Source organism: Myotis myotis, unplaced genomic scaffold (genome assembly GCF_014108235.1).
Source record: "Myotis myotis isolate mMyoMyo1 unplaced genomic scaffold, mMyoMyo1.p scaffold_m19_p_10, whole genome shotgun sequence".
Lineage (NCBI taxonomy): Eukaryota > Metazoa > Chordata > Mammalia > Chiroptera > Vespertilionidae > Myotis > Myotis myotis.
In genome coordinates, this window is record NW_023416314.1 from 64,106,187 (window position 1) to 64,125,180 (window position 18,994).

Here is an 18,994-nt window from a genome sequence, read left to right on the forward strand (position 1 = left end):
AGAATTGGAATCAACTGGTATAAATACAGATGTAACAAGACAACAGCACACAGAACCTAGACACAGAACCTACACAGAACCTAGAGACAGAACCTAGCGAGAGAACCTGGCTGAAGAACCTAGAGACAGAACCTGGCTACAGAACCTGGATAGAACATGGCAAGAGAACCTGACTAGAACCTGGTGACTGAACTTGGCTGGAGAACCTGAACAGAACCTGGCTGGAGAGCCTAGCAAGAGAACATGGGTACAGAACCTGGATGGAGATCCTAACCAGAACTTCGCTGGAGATCCTGACCAGAACTTGGCTAGAGATCCTGGCTTGGCTGCTGATCAACTGAACGCTGTCTCCATGTCATTCCTTCTTCGCCGACTCCGTCCACACATTTGGGGACCCCCGGACCTGCTGGGGTTGGACCCCAGCATTCATGGTCTCTAGGGAATCTCAACAAATCTGAAAATGACATTATCCTGTCTATGTCAAATTGAGTCACATCTCCTCTTCAATTTCTCACCCTTCCCACCTACTCCCATCTCTTTTTCCATTCAACCTCTAACTGCCATATCTTTATTTTATTTTTTTATTTTTAAAAAATCTTCATTTTTGAAAGTATTATATATGTCCTTCTTTTTCCCCCATTAACCCACTCCAGCCTGCCTCTCACCCCAATCTTTCACACCTAATTGTTCGTTGTTCATGTCCATGGATTATACATATATACATACAAGGTCTTCGATTGATTGCCTCCCACCCTCCCACCCTCCCCTGCCTTCCCTCTGAGATTCCACATTCTGTTCAATGTTTCCATGTCTCTGAATTGCACTGCCTGCCTACACATTGAAAGCATGCCCCCAGCACAAATACAGAACCCTTCAGCAAAAGCTGGGAGATTAATGGTTCCTATCATTGAAGGAAATCACTTGGTTGGCCACTAAGCTAACTGATCAGAAACTTTTGTGACCACACATGACAAACTTTACAAATACTTAAAAGCACTAAATTGTGCACTTTAAAAAGGTGAAGTTTATGGTGTGTGACTCGTATTGCAATAAAAAATAAATATTAAAAAAAAACTAGTGCACAAAAGATAAACAACCTAAAGCAGTGTCTGGCAAAGGCAATGACAGTTAATTCATAAGAAGAATATCAATGGGCAACAAACATATGTAAAGTAAACATATGTAAGTGATCATCAATCTTATAAGAAATCATCAGTGTCCTATTAAAAAATAGTTTTCAAAGATTTTTTGAGAGATTTCCCTGGCCTTGGCCCTGGCCTTAGATTTAGTCAGAAGTTTTCTTCTTCTCTGCATTATATAGCATGTATTACATACCTGTGCTTCTTATAATCTTTGACCTTGACCTCATCCAAAGACCTACACCATACCCACAAGTTAATAAGTTTGTATAAACTTCTTTACCCCTGTCATTGGTTGACTGAGATACGTGCCACACAAAAGCCGCCTAGTACCACCTTGATTATCAAGGGCTGTGCTCCCACCAGACTCATCTCTTTCCCACAAATGGCCCCAAACATGCTCTCACCTTGAATCTGCAAATGTTGCTGCCAGTTTGTAATGCCTTGCAAACCAAGAACCTCATGTAAATCCTCTAGATTCTTAGAATAAACTTGGTAAGTGTTAGTGTAGTGATCAAGGTCATCTGTCATCTGGACAGATTGGAAAAAGACTCCTAAAAATGCACTTTGGAACACTGGGGAATCTATATTAATAGAAAACATGTCCATCTGAACTTTGACACAAATATCACAGAGGAATGAGCTCAGGTTCCAATAAGAGAACAGTCACTCCTATCAACTCTTGTGGCCAATTATGACTGTGTTTAAATTAGGTCACCTGCCCACCAGCACCTGAAGCTTGAATGGGTTTCTATGGTGCATATGAAAAATGGTACCATAAACCTGTAGCAACCCAAAGGATAGGGAGAGTTAGGACAACAGAGCATCCTATGGTTGTGGATAAATCGAAATAGACTCTAAGGACTGCTGGGGTTGGGGTCTGTGTACATACAGCATGTTCACCAAGTGGTATCTGCTTAAATGGTTTGAGTCACATGGAACTCATCCCAAAGACAACCTAATCTGTCCTAGGTAGCTCTATTATTTAAAAGACTTGTCTGTAAGTCTCTTTTGTGATTCCTTTTATCATCTCAGTCTGGTGCCACACAGTATCACTGTTCATTTTCACCCTATGGAACTTCATGTAATTGAAGGTTACTGCCTTAGTAACAATTATGATTACTTAATAGCCATTTCGCATATGCCAACCACTATGCTAGGCACTGAATTTACATTATCTAATTTAATTCTCATAAGTACGGAGGAGGCAGGTAATATTTTTTAAATTTACCTTCATTGTTTTTTGTTTGTTTGGTTTTTTTAATTAAATCTTTATTGTTCAGATTATTACATTTGTCCCTCTTTTTTCCCCCCATAACTCCCCTCCTCCCAGTTCCCGCCCCACCCTCTGCCCTCACTCCCCACCCACTGTCCTCATCCATAGGTGCACGATTTTTGTCCAGGCTCTTCCCGCATCTCACACACCCCTTTCCCCCCAAGAATAGTCAGTCCATTCCCTTTCTATGTCCCTGATTCTATTATGATCACCAGATTATTTATTCACTTGATTCTTAGATTCACTTGTTAATAGATGCATATTTGTTGTTCATAATTTGTATCTTTACCTTTTTCTTCTTCTTCCTCTTCTTAAAGGATACCTTTCAGCATTTCATATAATCCTGGTTTGGTGGTGATGAACTCCTTTAGCTTTTCCTTATCTGTGAAGCTCTTTATCCGACCTTCAGTTCTGAATGATAGCTTTGCTGGATAAAGTAATCTTGGTTGTAGGTTCTTGGTATTAATCACTTTGAATATTTCTTGCCATTCCCTTCTGTCCTGCAAAGTTTCTGTTGAGAAATCAGCTGACAGTTGTATGGGTATTCCCTTGTAGGTAACTGAGTTTCTTTCTCTTGCTGCTTTTAAGATTCTCTCTTTGTCTTTTGCTCTTGGCATTTTAATTATGATGTGTCTTGGTGTGGTCCTCTTTGGATTCCTTTTGTTTGGGGTTCTCTGCGCTTCCTGGACCTGTAAGTCTATTTCTTTCACCAGGTGGGGGAAGTTTTCTGTCATTATTTCTTCAAAAAGGTTTTCAATATCTTGCTCTCTCTCACCTTCTGGCACCCCTATAATTCTGATGTTGGTACGCTTGAAGCTGTCCCAGAGGCTCCTTACACTATCTTCGTATTCTTTTTTCATTTTGCTTTTCCAGTTGGGTGTTTTTGCTTCTTTGCATTTCGAATCTTTGACTTGATTCTTGCGCTGCTCAGGTCTGCTGTTGGGTGTCTGAATAATATTCTTTATTTCAGTCAGTGTATGCTTAATTTCTAGTTGGTTCTTTATCACAACATCAAGGGTCTCATTAGATTTCTTGAGGATCTCACTACTTTTATCGGCAGTTTCTAGAAAATTATTGAAAGACCTTAAAATTGCAGTTTTTAGCTCTATATCCTCCATTTCTGTCATGTTTCTTTGTCTCCGCATTTTTTTTTAATATATTTTATTGATTTTTTACAGAGAGGAAGGGAGAGAGATAGAAAGTTAGAAACATCAATGAGAGAGAAACATCGATCAGCCGCCTCCTGCACATCTCCAACTGGGGATATGCCCGCAACCCAGGTACATGCCCTTGACCGGTATCGAACCTGGGACCCTTCAGTCCGCAGGCCGACGCTCTATCCACTGAGCCAAACCGGTTTCGGCATGTCTCCGCATTTTTTATGCTTTCTTGGTGCACCCCCTTGTGGTCTTTGTGTGCAGTCTTGTTGTAGTTAAGCCTTGATTGTTGTCGGCAATACTGGGGGTGATTTGACCTCCACGCCAACTGGCTATGAGAGTCAGCTGTGTCTGCAGTGGGAGAACTTCTGTGCTGGATCTCTAGGACGGTGCTAATCTAGCGTTTGCCTGAGGCTATCCGGCAAATGGCTCTGTGCAGGGCTTGGGCGGGGCAGGTCCCCGGGGATCTACAGGGCGGGCTGAGCGAGCAGTTATGGCTGCTCTCAGTTCCGTCCCTAGGGGCTCTGCCTCACAGAGTCCCAGCAACCACTGCAAACCTCGGAGAGAAAGCTGCCTTCAAGTTCCAACCGAAGCCAGACAGTCCAGCTTCTCCCGTTTGAGTCTGGGTCCCTAGAGACTCACCCAAATTTACCTTCATTGTTGAAAATATTACAGATGCCCTCTTTTTTCCTCCATGGACCCCTTCTACCCAATCCTGCCCCTGCCCCAGGCCTTCACCACACTATTGTCTGTGTTCATGGGATACATATATATGCATATACATTCTTTGGTTAATCTCTTCTCACCCTCCCTCCCTTCCCTCTGACATTCGTCAGTCTGTTCCATGCTTCCATGTCCCTGGATCTATTCTGTTCATCAGTTTATTGTGTTCATTAGATTCCACATATGAGTGATACTTGTCTTTCTCTGACTGGCTTATTTCGCTTAGCATAATACTCTCCAGGTCCCTCCATGCTGTCTCAAAGGATAAGAGATCCTTCTTTTTTGTGTGGCTAGGAAATCCCAGGTTTATTCAATTCTATGCCTCATGATTATTCCGCTTTGGCATCTACTTCTTTAATATGATCAAAGTTAGGGGGAGAGTTGTGGGAGAAATACTGATATAAATAATACATTCCAGGTTGGAAGTGTGGTGAAGTCAAACAATAGCTTTTCATTTGCAGCCTGGCTATGTCAAAGTCTTCCAGGCAGCACAGTGAGCACAAGTGCGCCCCCTGGAGCTGAATCAAGGCTCTGCCACTCACTTATAAACTGAGACCTTAAGCAGTTTGCTTGAGTGCTTGGTGCCCCAGTTTTCCTATTCAAATATATTTTTATTTATTTCAGAGAGGAAGGGAGAGTGAGAGTGAGATAGAAACATCATCAATGATGAGGTAGAATCATTGATTGGATGCCTGCTGCACGCCCCACACTGGGTTTCAATCTCCCAACTGGGGCATGTGCCCTAACCAGGAATCAAACCATGACCTCCTGTTTCATAGGTCAATGCTCAACCACTGAGCAACACTGTCTGGTCACAGTTTTACTATTTTTAAAATAGGTGTTGGTGTTGCAGGCATTAAATAAAGATAATGAACACAAATAAACATTTAATATTATATCTGGCCTATAGTAAGCACTCTGTAAATGTTATACGCTATTATCACCCTCGCCCTCAATTTAGTGTCAAAGCTAATGCCAAATGCCAGGGCTTCAAAACCCAAATCCAGTGCTTTTATTATCATGCATGGGGCTGGGACTGAGCCAAGCAAGTGTAGGAGGAGCAACCTAAACCTCAGAAGCCTTCAGCTGGGTGCCAACTGCTTGTTTCTATATTAAGTTAGCTAAGCTCAAAGCAACCTTCACTTCACAGATGATAGGGAGGAGGCTCTCCCAGTTACACAGGGGGAAGCTGTCAATACACCCGAGCTCTAGGTTCTTCTGCAAGATTGGTAGTAGAAGTTCCAATATTCAGAGCTTTCTGAAAATCTTACAAGAGTCGGAAGCCTCTTTTTAGATATTTTATCCTTTATATTTTTTATTTTTAAATTGTAGTTGCCATACAATATTACATTAGTTCCACGTGTACAACCTAGTGATTAGACATGATTAGACATTTATATACCTTACAAAGTGATCACCTGATAAGTCTAGTAACCATCTGTCACCATAGTACACATACAGTATTATTGACTCTATTCCCTATGCTAGACATGATATCCCTGTGAATTACTTTATAAACGGCAGTTTGTACTTCTTGGTCCCCTTCACCTTTTATGCCCATCCCCTCACTCCCTCTCCTCTGGCAACCATCAGCTTGTTCTTGGTATCTATGAGCTTGTTTCTGTTTTGTTTTGTTTGCCTCTTAGTCCAATCTTATAGCTAATACTATAACCAGACAAAAGGGGGCTGGAGTGAATTTTTTCTTTTTTAAGTCTGTAAACTATCTTTTTTTTAATTGAAATATTTTTGCCACATGACATGGTATAAGTTTATATGTATAACGTGTTGACTTGGTATGTTTACATGTTGCAAGATGATTGCCATTGTGTTGGAAATGATTAAGTTCTAGTCTGTTAGCAAGTTTGATGTGAGACGGGCTAAAGGCAGGTGTATTTAATCTGCTGGAAAGCAGGACATCCTCAGGAAAGAGTGTTCAGGGAAGCAGCCCTTGGGGAGCTGGGAAAGGGGCAATGATGCTTTTTACCGAAATAACATAAGTTCAACCAGGCTTGCTCTCCCTTAGGCATGCTGTTCAAAGAAGCAACTGGAAAGTAGGAAAGATTATCTTTTTTTTTTTTATCATGTTCCTTCTTATATGTATCAAAACTCATACTGAGCAATGAGTTCTGGGTTGCAAAAGAGGCTTTATTTTTAGCACCTGTATGAGGAAAGATTATCTTACTGTTGACATCATGGAGCTATATTATAATTTAACCAATTCCTACTTATTAGCCATATAAGAATTTTTACCCAAATTTTTCTTTAAGAGAAAGAATGCTACAATGAGTGTCCACGGGATTTATAGGTTAAAGGCTGTAATAATTAAACAGTAGAAGCTACAAATAGTCTCACCTACATTAGCCCTCTTAAATGATTTACAATCATATCCCAATTTGCTATAGAGACTCCTAAGGAATCAGGAACATGTAGGATAGCAGGGTCTCTGGTATTCATCTAGCTGGATTCAAAACTTGACTGCCTCCTCTAGCTGTGCAATCCTGGCTGAGTTCATTAATCTCCTTATGCCTCAGTTCTCTCATCTGTAAAATGGGGCTAATGGTGCTAACTCATTCAGTTGCCTGGTGCATGGTAAAAACTTGCTACATTTACTACTATTATTATCACTTAAGAGTATTACATTTTTCAGTGCCCAATGCAACACTCAGAGGCTTGCTAAAATTCTCAGCTAAAAAGTGAATAAGACGATATCAACCCCTTAGGTATGCTGACCATAAATGTCATTTAAGGAAGAGGCCAGGTATCATCTATTAATTGTTATGCAACAGGCAAGGCACAAACAATGATGGCACAAACAGCAAGCTGTGACATGCTCTTGCAGATCCTCTACCATTAAGACCTGCTGGCAAGGACTGGACACTCCTTGGAGTGAGATGTGATCTGTGCCTCACCATTAATGCCACTCTAAATGTTCTGAATATGATTTTTTCCTTCCTTGTATGATTTCCTTTAAATGGATTCCCATACATGGAAACACTGAGTTAGAGAGGGAATATGAAGAATGTCCTGGTTTTATATAGATAGTTAGAATGCCCTCCACAGAGTTGCCCAGTGAGTGAGTGAATCAGTTTTCCTGCTCCTTCCCCATCCTCAGTTGACCCCTTGTACTGAGCACCAGGCTGTACAGTAAACACGTATGTGTGGCTGGCACAGACAGGAGGTGAAGGGAGACCCTGATGCTCCCACTTCCAAATACATGACATACCAGGAGGTGTTCAAATCGAGGGGAAGGAGTCTTGTGCGATAGCGTGCAAAAGGCAAAAGAGTCATCAGAAAATGAAGGAAATTCTGACTCATGCTACAGTGAATGAGCTTTGACGACATTATGCTAAGTGAAATAAGCCAGACACAAAATGGCAAACGCTGTATGATCTCATTTATCTGAGATATCTGGAGGAGCTAAGTGAAGTAGAATGGTGGTGGCCAGTCACTGGAGGGAGGGGAAGCTGAGGAGGTGTTGTTTAATGGGTGTACAGTTTCAGTTGTACAAGATGAAATGTTTTGGAAATGGATAGTGGCAATGGTGGCACGACGATGTTAATATTCTTAATGCCACTGAACTGTGCACTTTAAAATGGTTACTAACGGTAAGTTTTATTATGTTACTAGAGGCCCGATGTACAAAATTCGTGCAAGAGTAGGCCTTCTTTCCCCCAGCTGCCAGCACCGGCTTCCCTCTGGCCCTCGGGACCCAGGCTTCCCTCACAGCCCCAGCTTCGTCCAGAAGGACTTCTGGTCTAATTAGCATATTACACTTTTATTATTATAGATGTGTCTTTTTAACCACAATTGGAGGGGAGTGGAGTCATTCAGTTTCACAAAACAGCCTACAAGGTGATGTGTCTGTGTGGAACCGAAGCACCCACCCTAATTGACATCCTTAGCTTGCAGGTGTTCATGGATCATTGGAAGAAGCTGGCTGGCTGTCTCCAGTGCCTCTTAAGCTGGGCATATGAGCAGGAAATTAAAGAAAACAGTCAATTATGTTCATAGTTGCTTATGAAGGCTTAATAACATTCCTTTCACTTTTCTTGTGGATTTTAATAGATAATCAAAGGAAGTGTTTTATGTTTAAAAAAAAAAAAGCCTGGAGAAGGAAGTGGCTGGGGCAGGCAACAACTACAGTCTGCACTGCCCTCTGCTGGTAGGTGATGCCAACGTAGAGAGGAGTGCTCCCTGCGTTCAGAATAAAATCTGCTCACCACATAGGCACTCAGCTTTTAAAACAGAAAGAAAGTATACACCTGGGGTAAGAACAATTGTGGTTAAATGTCTGCACCATAAACCAAGAAGGTGAAAAGCATCCCCCTCCTTCACTTTTCCCCCTTACACTGCCCCCGTGGTTCTACCTCCATATCCCCTCCACCATATCGCAGCTTCTACCAGGTAAACCATAACCTGGTGAGTTCAAGGGGTTAAAGCAGTGATTCCCAAAGTGAGCGCTACCGCCCTCTGGTGGGCGCTTCAGCGATCCAGGGGGGCGGTGATGGCCACAGGTGCATTTGTTTTCGTGGCTTTTTTTGTATTACCTTTCTATACTGAGTTCAATAAATAGTTTCATAATTTCAAACGTCAATGTTTCTAATTTACACCTTTCTTTACTATATTTTACGAAAAAGGTAGAAACATTAATACATATATCTTTCTGTTTAATTGCTATTAAAATTTTTAAAAAAATTAATTTCCAGGGGGCGCTGAGTAATATCTTTTCTGGAAAGGGGGCGGTAGGCCAAATAAGTTTGGGAACCACTGGGTTAAAGTGATGATTTCCTCCCAGGACAGTGGTTTTGTCTCTATAGGCAATGCACTTGATCTACTGGGGGATGGGTGGACTCTATCAAATTCTTCTGACCCATGGTGAAAATTTACTTTTTTTCCTAAATTTCTGGTCTCACCTAAAAAGGCTGGCTGGCTCTGGAAAAGGTTGCGTTCCAGAAAAAGGAGGAAGATTGCATTCGGAAGTTGAACGCCTTCCATTTGACTTCAGCAGGGAACTGGGTGATTTCTACTTCCAGCTGTGGGGTGGAGGAAGGAGTTGAGTGGGATCAAGTAAGAAGCTTTATCAAGTGGTAGCTTTTGAGATAAGCCTTGAAAGTGAGTATTTGGTCATCTATTGCTATATAACAAGCCACCACAAAACTTAGTGGCTTAAAACAATTTCTTATCCCTCACTATTCTGTGGTTTGACTGCTCCATGGGATGCTGGCCAGGAGGGAGCTCTGTTGGGCAGGATGTCTATGGCGGTTCTCTTACATTTCCTGTCTAAAGATGGCATGAAGGCTGGGTTAAGCTAGGATGCTGACAGAGCTGGGCCCTCTGTCTCTCCAAATAAGTCTCACGGTGTCTCCTTACCAATACAACCTATTGAAGAGACAGAGAGAACACCATCTCAGCAGAGATTTGGTAGTGTCTTGGAGGAGGAAAGGCAAAGTTAGAACTCATTGAGAACTGGATGCTTGGTTTCAGGCAGGTCCCTCACTAGAGAGATGAGAGGCTCTTGATTAGACCGGGTAAAGATCACAACACAACTATCTAAGGTTAACATGTGGCCCTCCAGCAAATATCTGGTCAGCTCAGAGATGCAAGATGTAGGCTCCGAACTGTCACAGTTTCACATCTGCCACATGGAATTGGTTAAAGTGAGCCCCAGGGGCAGACTTAATTCCCTGTGGAATGGGACCTCACAGGGGCAGGAATCCTTGGAGGGGTGATTAATTGGGGACCGTCCGTCCTTGAAGACTGGTTACAACAATGGGTAAGAAAAAGATGCTGACATGTAGACAGCTGAGCAGAGAGAAAAACCTGAATAAAGCATATAATTGGCACACAAAAAAAATTCAAGAGATAGGGCTTGTTTAAATTATACCGTGTGAAAAGAAGAGTAAATGGACCCTCTGGTTCGAAAGTGAGACAACAGTCAGAAGGTTGGGACCTTGAATGTCAGGTTTAGCAATTTGAATTTAATTTCATCCGGTAGCTGTCAAATTTAACCAAGCCACAGAACCTCCTGGGGACTGCGGAATGCCAGCTCCCCCAAACTCATCAATACAACCTGTTGATGAGACAGAAAGAACACCATCTCAGCAGAGATTTGGTAGTGTCTTGGAGGAGGAAAGGCAAAGTTAGAACTTACTGAGAACTGGATGCTTGGTTTCAGGCAGGTCCCTCACTAGAGAGATGAGAGGCTCTTGATTAGACGGGGTAAAGATCACAACACAACTCTCTTAGGTTAACAGCAAAGCAAGGTAGGCAAAGGGTTCCCATCACCTTCAGGCACAAACTGTCTGTTGATGCTTTTGTTGAAGAGTTGATAGATATTTTGGGAAATTTTTATGATGAGTCATCAAGGCATTGTCTAGGCAAGAATCTCCTAGAATAGTAAGGTTCTGCTGAAGAAGACAATGGAATAGCAGTGTCATGTTAATGTCAAGTAAGCTCTGCAGAGTGTAGGTAATTTGGTTCTCAGAACTTCGTCAAAATAGATTCTCAGAATGCATCTTCAACAGCTCTTATTCAATGAAGCCCGAGAACCTCTATTCTTAAGAGCTTTATTGAGAACCAACCCTATATGCTGAAGGATAGAGCGGCCCACACACCACCCCAAAATATGCTGCCTTGATATATTGCTTATTTTGAGCTAATGGCATTTGAAAAATAGCGAATGCATGGAGAAGATTTCTCTGAACTTCCCTTCTCTGTCTAAAGACAGACCCTCCAAAAGGAACTTTCTTGTCACCAGTCATCTCCCTGGAAGTTTCATCAACCAGGGTAGATTGCCTCTTAACACATGAGAAGAAACTAGAACTCGGCCCCACAACCAGTTAAACTGTCATAAACAATCATATCCCATCTATTATTCTAAGGCAGGGGTGGGGAACATCTGGCCCAAGGACCTTATAAGGCCCAAGAAATCATTGGTCTGGCCTTGCCAAGGCATTGGGAGTGAGTTAATTAAATGTTTGACCAAATATAGCAGGCTAATTTTTAAGTTGATGATTTTGTACGGCCTGAGAATAACATTATAAATATCTAAATGGCCCTTGACAGAAAAAACTTCCCCCACTCCTGTTAAGGGCCCATTCATCTTCCTAAAAAAATCATTTATTCTCCCTTACAAGGTCTACACACTCCCCATCCCTTTCCCTAATAACATGGTACTTAAGACTAGATTCTAAAGCCACCTCTGAGTTATTCATTTTTCCCTGGGTATCTCCCATGTACATCTGTTCTAGCTTCTGTTTTTCTCTTGTTAATCTGTTTCTTTTTATACAGGGGGTCTCAGTTAAGAACTCAGAAGGATAGAAGGAATTTCTTTTTCATCCCCTACAAAGCAGTGAACCACTGTAGGCTTTGCGTCTTCGTGTCTGCCTGGATCCCAGCTGTGCTTTGGGAGACGCGGACACCTGTGCGGGGAACCCAGCAATCATCCAAACAAGATAGAACGTGGTATAAACTGTGAGTTTGAGGACATGGGTTAATTCCATGATGCTGGGCAAGGCCTCTTTGTTCTCCATTTTCCTCATCTCTTTGATGACCCTGGGTCTTCTCCAAGCTACGTGGCAGAGAACATGTGTCTCCATGGCCAGGGAAGGCAGAGCCAGGAGAAATCCTTGAGGAAACACATCACAGGAAAGGCAGGAAGGCCGCAGGAAGCAGGGATTCCCAGGTGCCTTTGGAAGGAGGGGAGGGGAAACTGGAAGCTTCTTGAGCCTACAGGCTCCTTAGTCAGCGACTGGTAAGTGTGCATGACAGGGTGGGTGTGGGGGTGTACATAGAGGGAAGAGGAATGATTTAGAGGTTCAACCCAGAATCTTCACCAACTTGCATTCAGAGTGAGAAAGGCCATAATTTAGGACCCCTGGGCCGCCCCTGACTTAAACTGTCAGCTCACTGGACTAGAAGTCCCCCAGACCTCTCAGCCTATCTGACCCCTTATATAGTAGATGTGATCTTGGTTAAATTTCTCTCTGTTCCTCTCCTTCTCCTCACATTCACAGATGTTTCTCAGCCAAGGACACAGAACTACTAAGTGCAAAGGTATCTCCTAAAACCAGTTCTGCCAAACTCCAACTAACTCCCCCTCTCTGCCTCTTTCCTTTTCACAGCAGCATGATTGTTTCAGGCAGTCTGATGACTAATCCCTTGTCCTTGTTATAAAACTATGTGGACAGATAATGCTGCAGTTAATAACGTTGTGATTCCATCGAAAGAAGTTTCTTTTTTTTGTGGTATTAAGGCCACTTTGCCTCCTCAGTCATTCATTCATTCATGTGTTCTCTCCCCAGTTATGCATTGGGAGACATGTAGGGTATAAAATGAGATCCCTACATGCAGGGCCAGTATTTAGCCAGAAACCTCAGGGAGGTCGTTTGCAGCCACTGTCAGTTCTGATTGGCTGGGCCTGCTAGTTGCAGGCTATTAAATGTTTGTGTCATTTCCCTGCCTATGGGCCAGAGTAATTGTGTGTGTGTCCATTAATGGTGCTCGATTAAATGTGCACAGCCCAAGGGTGGGGTATGGACTGAGCCTGGAAGGCAGGGACTCATATCCAGTCCTGCTACAATCTGCCTTCATGTGACCTTGTGCACATCACTTCCTCTGGAAATCAGCTTCTCCATGGGTAAAAAAGTGTGCATGGTCTGCTACCGTTTTTGTAAAAGAAAACAGTATCTACTATGAGCCCGGGTGCACACACGGGAGCAGGTAGGCAAGGATATACACAGTGGTTGTCTCTGGGGAGTGGACCTGGGGAAGGGAAGTCTTTCCACTTTGTTCATAACAAGCATTTGTTGTAATTTTTTTAAGTTAACAACTTAAAAAGCCCTATTGGTTCCTGTTTTGTAGAAAGTCACACTTCTTATCCAAGGTCACACCAGGCCTTGGCATCTGCTCAAGGCTGTCCTGCCTGTGTGTTCCTTACGCTGCCTCAGAAAAACTGGGGGATGTGAAGCTGGGCACATCCTAATCCTGGGCCTGCACAAATGCTGCCCAGGGCTGGTGATCAGACATCCTCACAGAGTTTTCCTTGCCCTCGCCCTGCTGGCATCTGACCTACGTCAGCAAATGCCCAGCCACTGCTCAGTCAAAGAATGTTTATCTTCTCTTGTGTCCACTGCTATAAAATGCCCACAAACCTACCCCACCAAACCTGATGGATTTTCAGACTCCTTTGGATTTATAATGTCATGAAATGTCCGTTCCTAAGTCACAAGCTTAGTGGACTGAGCAGGGTGTGGGAAAACAGAATGAAAACTTGTCCCTGTCCTAGGAAGATACACCAAGAGGGGAGAGATAAGTTTTACTGTTTTCCCAGGAAACAGTCTTCTCTCTAGCAGTCTTCTTTATCCCAAATTACCTGATGATAAATAAATCACACTTTATAAAAAGAGAATGTAAAAATAGAGGTTGGAAGGAACTGTGGTGGTTGAAAGAGCACGCGGTTTTGGATTCAAATCTGGGTGCAAATCCAGACCTTGACAAGTTCACTTACCCCACTTTACTGAATGAACACCTTGTTTGGTGCCAGGTACTCTGCTGAGCATGTTGCATCCAACAGCTCGAGCCTGGAGGTGTTACTATTGTTCTCATCTTGTAACAGACCAGGCAACTGGGACTCGGAAGAAGGCCCTGCACTGGGAGAACTCAGCTGATGATGAGGGAGCCCAGATTCCTATTCAGATCCTGAGAGGTCAAGGCCAGCACCTGCTTTTCTGGATGGTGGCACCTCTCCCTCTGGATGGGTACAAAAGACTTCTGCTCCAAGTTCACTGCTATAACCAGGTCTCACCCAGACTAACACCACTGAGTTAAGTGATCCATGTGCCCTTTCCAGGAGGGACAAAAATCAAGACCCTGACACGGACTACGAAGAAGAGGCATCATGCTCAGATCAGTGGATGCAAACTGTTTTTTGGCTCAGATGAACCTGAAGTCAAATGCTGGCTCCATCGTGTACCTGACTGTGAGTCTGGGCCTCAGTTTCCTTATGTGTGGTGAGAGACTGCTGAGAAGTTAATATCCTATATAATAAAAGCCCAGCAACCTAACAGCGAAGCAACAGAATGACCATCACTATGATGCGCACTGACTACCAGGGGGCAGAAGCTCAATGCAGGAGCTTCCCCCTGGTGGTCAGTGTGCTACCACAGTGGGAGTGCCGCTCAGCTAACCGGGATGAGTGGCTGCTCTGGTTTGAACCCCTGGCTGATGGGCAGGAACCTGGGCTGCAATCATTGCCTCCTCGCCCCAGGCTCCTCCTCCTCACTCCCTGCTGCCTCCTCTGGAAGCCTGCAGGCCGAGCAGCACCGCAGCCCGGCTCGCAGAGCTGACCCCGGAGGCTGGGAGGCAGGTTCATGGCTGCAGCAGGACTGAGGCCTACTCCGACACCTCTCAGTGCTATTGTCCCTGGGCCCGGCCCCCACGGGGTCCCCTGGAGAGGTGAGTGTTCTGGCTCCACGAAAGATGCTGGACCAGGGAGCAGCCGCTCCGAGGGCGGGTCCACAGCTGCTGAGCAGACCGGGATGAGTGGCCCTCCCACAGCGGGCCGATCCCACCACCAATGCACGAATCCCGTGCACTGGGCCTCTAGTAAGATTATAAAGCACTTAGCCCAGGGTCTCATTTTGAGCAGTGGCTAATCTCAGGGGAAGAGGGTCTCTAGAGGGCTCCAAGCAGATGGAAAAGGAGGAGGAAAATTCCTGGGCCCTGGACTGTTTGGGGGATATGCTAAGCCCCCCTTTAGAAACTCTGTTCTGCCTGTCCACACCCAGTACTCTGGAACATTGGCACATCTCATCTCTTAGAGTTGCCCCCGAGCCTGCCACAGTCCAGGAAGGAGCTCGTGGTATCTGCTGCTATTCCAGGAAATCAGCCTGGAGTGAATGTGACATGTGACTTCCCAGCCACAGTGCCACAGGCAGGTAGGCCACCTGGGGAGAGGCCTAGGCTGGGTCCCTAGGCCACTTCCTCACCCAGTCTGCGCCTGACACTTGCAATAGCAATGATTAAATATCAGGTGTTCAATAGGCAAAGATTGATTTTCTTCATATACTAGTAGATGAATTCTCAGGCCCCTAGGGCAGCAGCGAGCTCTTCACCAGACCAGTCCGTATCTCCCAGGCCTGGAATCTGCTGTGTTTCACTCCTTGGTGCTCCTTATAAGGCATGCGCTTGACATTCTTTCCTGGAGACTTCAGAGAGAGGCGCCTGGGGGGAGGGAACGGCTCACTGGGGAGGGGCCTGAGGCGGACAGAGTCATTGTCCGGTGGCTGGGCCTATTTCAGCTCCCAGGCCAAGGCTTTCCCTCTGCGACTCCACACCATGAAGAAGCTGAGGGTCAGCGGACTGCCAAGGCGAAGCTGTCCTCCAGCCATGGCCCTGTGTCTGGCATCACTGCTAGCCCTGCTCTCAGCCGGGCGGGGCAGCATGGGGAATCAGGAAGTCTCCGCCATCCAAGGCTGCAAGCAGGCACTGAATGTGTCGGTGCTGGGAGCACTGCCTGGAGGCGGCTGGGACAACCTGCGCAACGTGGAGCTGGGGCTGGTGCTGGGGCGCAGCTACTCCCAGTGCCGCACCACGGAGGACGGCGAGTACCTGATCCCAGACCAAGTGTACGTGGTGCCACGGCGCGAGAGCGTGGTGGAGACCCGCGCCGAGCTCATGGACGAGTGGCTCAGCTACACCGACACCTGGGCGGCCTCCATCAACGCCGAGCTCTCCTTCCTCCCCAGCCTCAATGGTAAGTTCTCCGTGGACTTCCAGAACGTCAGGAAGTACAGCCTAGAGTATGAGACGGTCACGGCCAGAGTGCAGCTCCGCCACAACATCTACTCTGTGAAGGCCTCGGAGGCCCCCGGCTTCCATCCTGACTTTTTGCAGCATCTGCTGATCCTCAGCGACCACCTGGAGAACAACCAGACCCGCGAGGCCCAGTACCTGGCGGAGATGCTTGTGCTCAAGTACGGCACGCACGTCCTCACCCACGTGGAGGCCGGCGCTACCTTGGTGCAGGAGGACCAGGTAAAGCGGGAATTTGTGGGCAATCAGGCCGGAGAGAAGAGCAACATCACACTGGCCGCCTCCGCCTTGTTTTACCGCACGGTCAACGTCGGGGCCGCGGCCTCCTGGCAGGAGCAGAACCAGTTCATCCAGAACTACATGCGCAACTTGGTGGCCTCCAAGACGCGCAGCCACGGCGGGCTGCCCTTCTACCCGGGCATCACCATGCAGACGTGGCAGGGGGGCATCGGCAACCGGCTGGTGGCCATTAGCAGGTCCGGCCTGCCCCTGCCCGCGCTGCTGGAGCCCGAGGCGCTGCCGGAGCTCCCCCCGCCCGCGGTGCACCGGGTGGCGGCCGCCGTGCGCAGCGCCATCTATCGCTACTACGAGGTCAACGCGCACCCCGGCTGCCTGAGGCGCGGGGAGCCCGCCTTCAATCCCAAGGCCAACGTGGAGGACGGCTCCTGCTCTGGCGGCGGCCCAGCCAACTACAGCTTCGGGGGCGTCTTCCAGGAGTGCGAGGCTGTGTCCGGAGAGGACGCGGGTGACCTCTGCCAGAACTATCGCACCCCGAACCCGCTTACCGGCAACGCCTCTTGCCCGGCCAACTACACGGCCAGCGTCCTGAACAGCGAGCTGAAGACATCAAGCAAGACCCACTCTGTGTGCCAGCAGCAGTGCGAGACGTGCTGGCTCTTCTTCTCCTGCTGCCAGCCCGTGTGCACCCTCCGGGAGCTGCGCAGCGTGGTGCGCCTGGCGGCCTCCTGGTGCGCGCCCACCCAGGCCTCCCTGCCCGCCGCTGTAGGCTTCCTCTTTGGAGGCCTCTATAGCCCCAACCACCCAAACCCGCTCACTAGAGGCCAGACCTGCCCCTCCTACTTCTACCCACTGACACTCTTTGGCGACCTCAGGGTGTGTGTCAGCAGCGACTTAGAGTTGGGGACAGCCCAGGCAGTTCCCTTTGGGGGTTTCTTCAGCTGCCAGGTGGGCAACCCCTTGGCTGGCCTCATGAATGGCCAGAGCGCTGGGTTCCTGCAGGAGATGTTCTACCAGGACAGTCCCACAGTCCACCCCATGAAGTGTCCAGAAGGGTACAGCCAACACCAGGCTTACCTCAGCGATGGGTGCCAAATCCTCTATTGCCTCAGGGCTGGGACCCTCTCGGACCAGGAGCAGGTAGCTATCCGCATGCCCCCATTTCTTCCCCGCCCTCTCTTGCTCAACAACAGCAGCTGCTCCCAGAGGCTCTCTGTCCTGGTGGACTCCAGTGGCCAGCAGGTCTGGGTGAGGCAGAAAGGCTGCGACCACTGGCAGCAGGCCAACATCAATGACCAGTCTCTGCCGGCCAACCTCTTGAGCCAGGCTGCCTCCGGGCCCAGTGTCGGGGCCATTGTTGGCGCCTGCCTGGGGATCATAGTGGGTGTGGTGGCTGTTGCTCTGGGGGTAAGCTATGCCTTCAGGTACTACAAGAAAAAGGTCTATGGAAAAATACAGGATAGCATCCTGACCGGGGAACAGACTGCCTTCGGGGCCACTGAAACCACTGCAGTCCCCAGCTCTGTCTGAATGCACAGGCAACAGAAAAAAACAAACACGACTGTGCCTGGTTACTAATTAAGGCTTTAGCCCATCTCTGTTCCTTCCACCACCTAGATAAATGGTAAGATACTGACCACAGAATCAGCCCCACTTTCTGGAGGTACAATGTAGAACTGAACTGTGCTTCCTCAACCCCTTCCCCTAACACTGGTTGCCCAGAAGCCCCACTGTTCTCCGTGGTGAGTTCCCGTGTTTTGCTGCCTCCCTTGTTGTAAGTAGCCAATAAACCCAACTTAGTTCAAATACAGATGTATTCCTGGTGATCCTTGGCAGGGGGGCTCAAAAGAGAGGATAGAACATATAAGAGATAAAATATAGCTTTGAAGTTGGAATTCTATCAACCTGTTTTCTCAGAATCATTGCTTTGGACCCTGAAAGTTCTCTCTTGGGCTGGATCTAAGTCAGAGGTTTTTGTTGTTGTTTTTCCTAATAGGACCTGATTTACTTGTGGGTCATGAGGTGACATAGAAAATATAGTGCATTGCATAAAATAAATATATAAGGATTATTTTTGTGAAATTTTGTTTTAGTAATATATTAAGTTGATCATCTAAAATTGCCCATTTCTAATCATTTTTGATTCACACACAAAAAATAGCTGTTTTCTGTGGTTTAAACTACTGTATGTATCCAATACACTGGGTCACAACATGAAATATACTTCAAATTGTGATCAGTCAAAACATTTAAAAGCCACTGGATGTTTCCAGTGGATGTTCCAGGAAGCTTAGCTTTGGAAAAGCATATGTGCGTCCCCACCTCTCTATCTCACCCTGACCAGTCTCCATGGAAGAGACTTCCTTCTGGGCGTCCTGTTTAGCTCAAGCTCGTCACAGTACATTGCCATTCTCTAACCCATGACAACAGTTTCTTGGGGACAGGGTTGAGTTTTGTAATGTTCTTGGAACACAGACCTCATCCCAATTTAACTTCAGAGTCTGGGTCTCTGGTTGTCACAGGAAACTGGTGTCCCATTAAACCCTAACCTCGGAAGCACAGGGCATGCCGGTCTGTAACTGGGGAAATAACCTCTGGCCAGGTTCCGACGGCCTATTGCCATGAAAACCAAATTTGCGAGACAGGTG

General features: G+C 46.4%; 1 protein-coding gene and 1 non-coding gene across 2 annotated transcripts; one reads left to right on the top strand and one right to left on the bottom strand.

Moving 5' to 3' along the window:
- Positions 1-6,375: 6,375 nt before the first annotated feature.
- Positions 6,376-6,495, bottom strand: LOC118665597. The gene has a single exon (XR_004970696.1). It is a non-coding gene; the product is annotated as a small nucleolar RNA SNORA40 (small nucleolar RNA).
- A 9,038-nt stretch (positions 6,496-15,533) lies between these two features.
- On the top strand, positions 15,534-17,898 carry LOC118664993 (macrophage-expressed gene 1 protein-like). Its single transcript, XM_036325784.1, has one exon. The coding sequence runs from the start codon at positions 15,633-15,635 to the stop codon at positions 17,874-17,876; it is 2,244 nt and encodes a 747-aa protein (XP_036181677.1). The 5' UTR covers positions 15,534-15,632; the 3' UTR covers positions 17,877-17,898.
- The last annotated feature ends 1,096 nt before the right edge of the window (positions 17,899-18,994 follow it).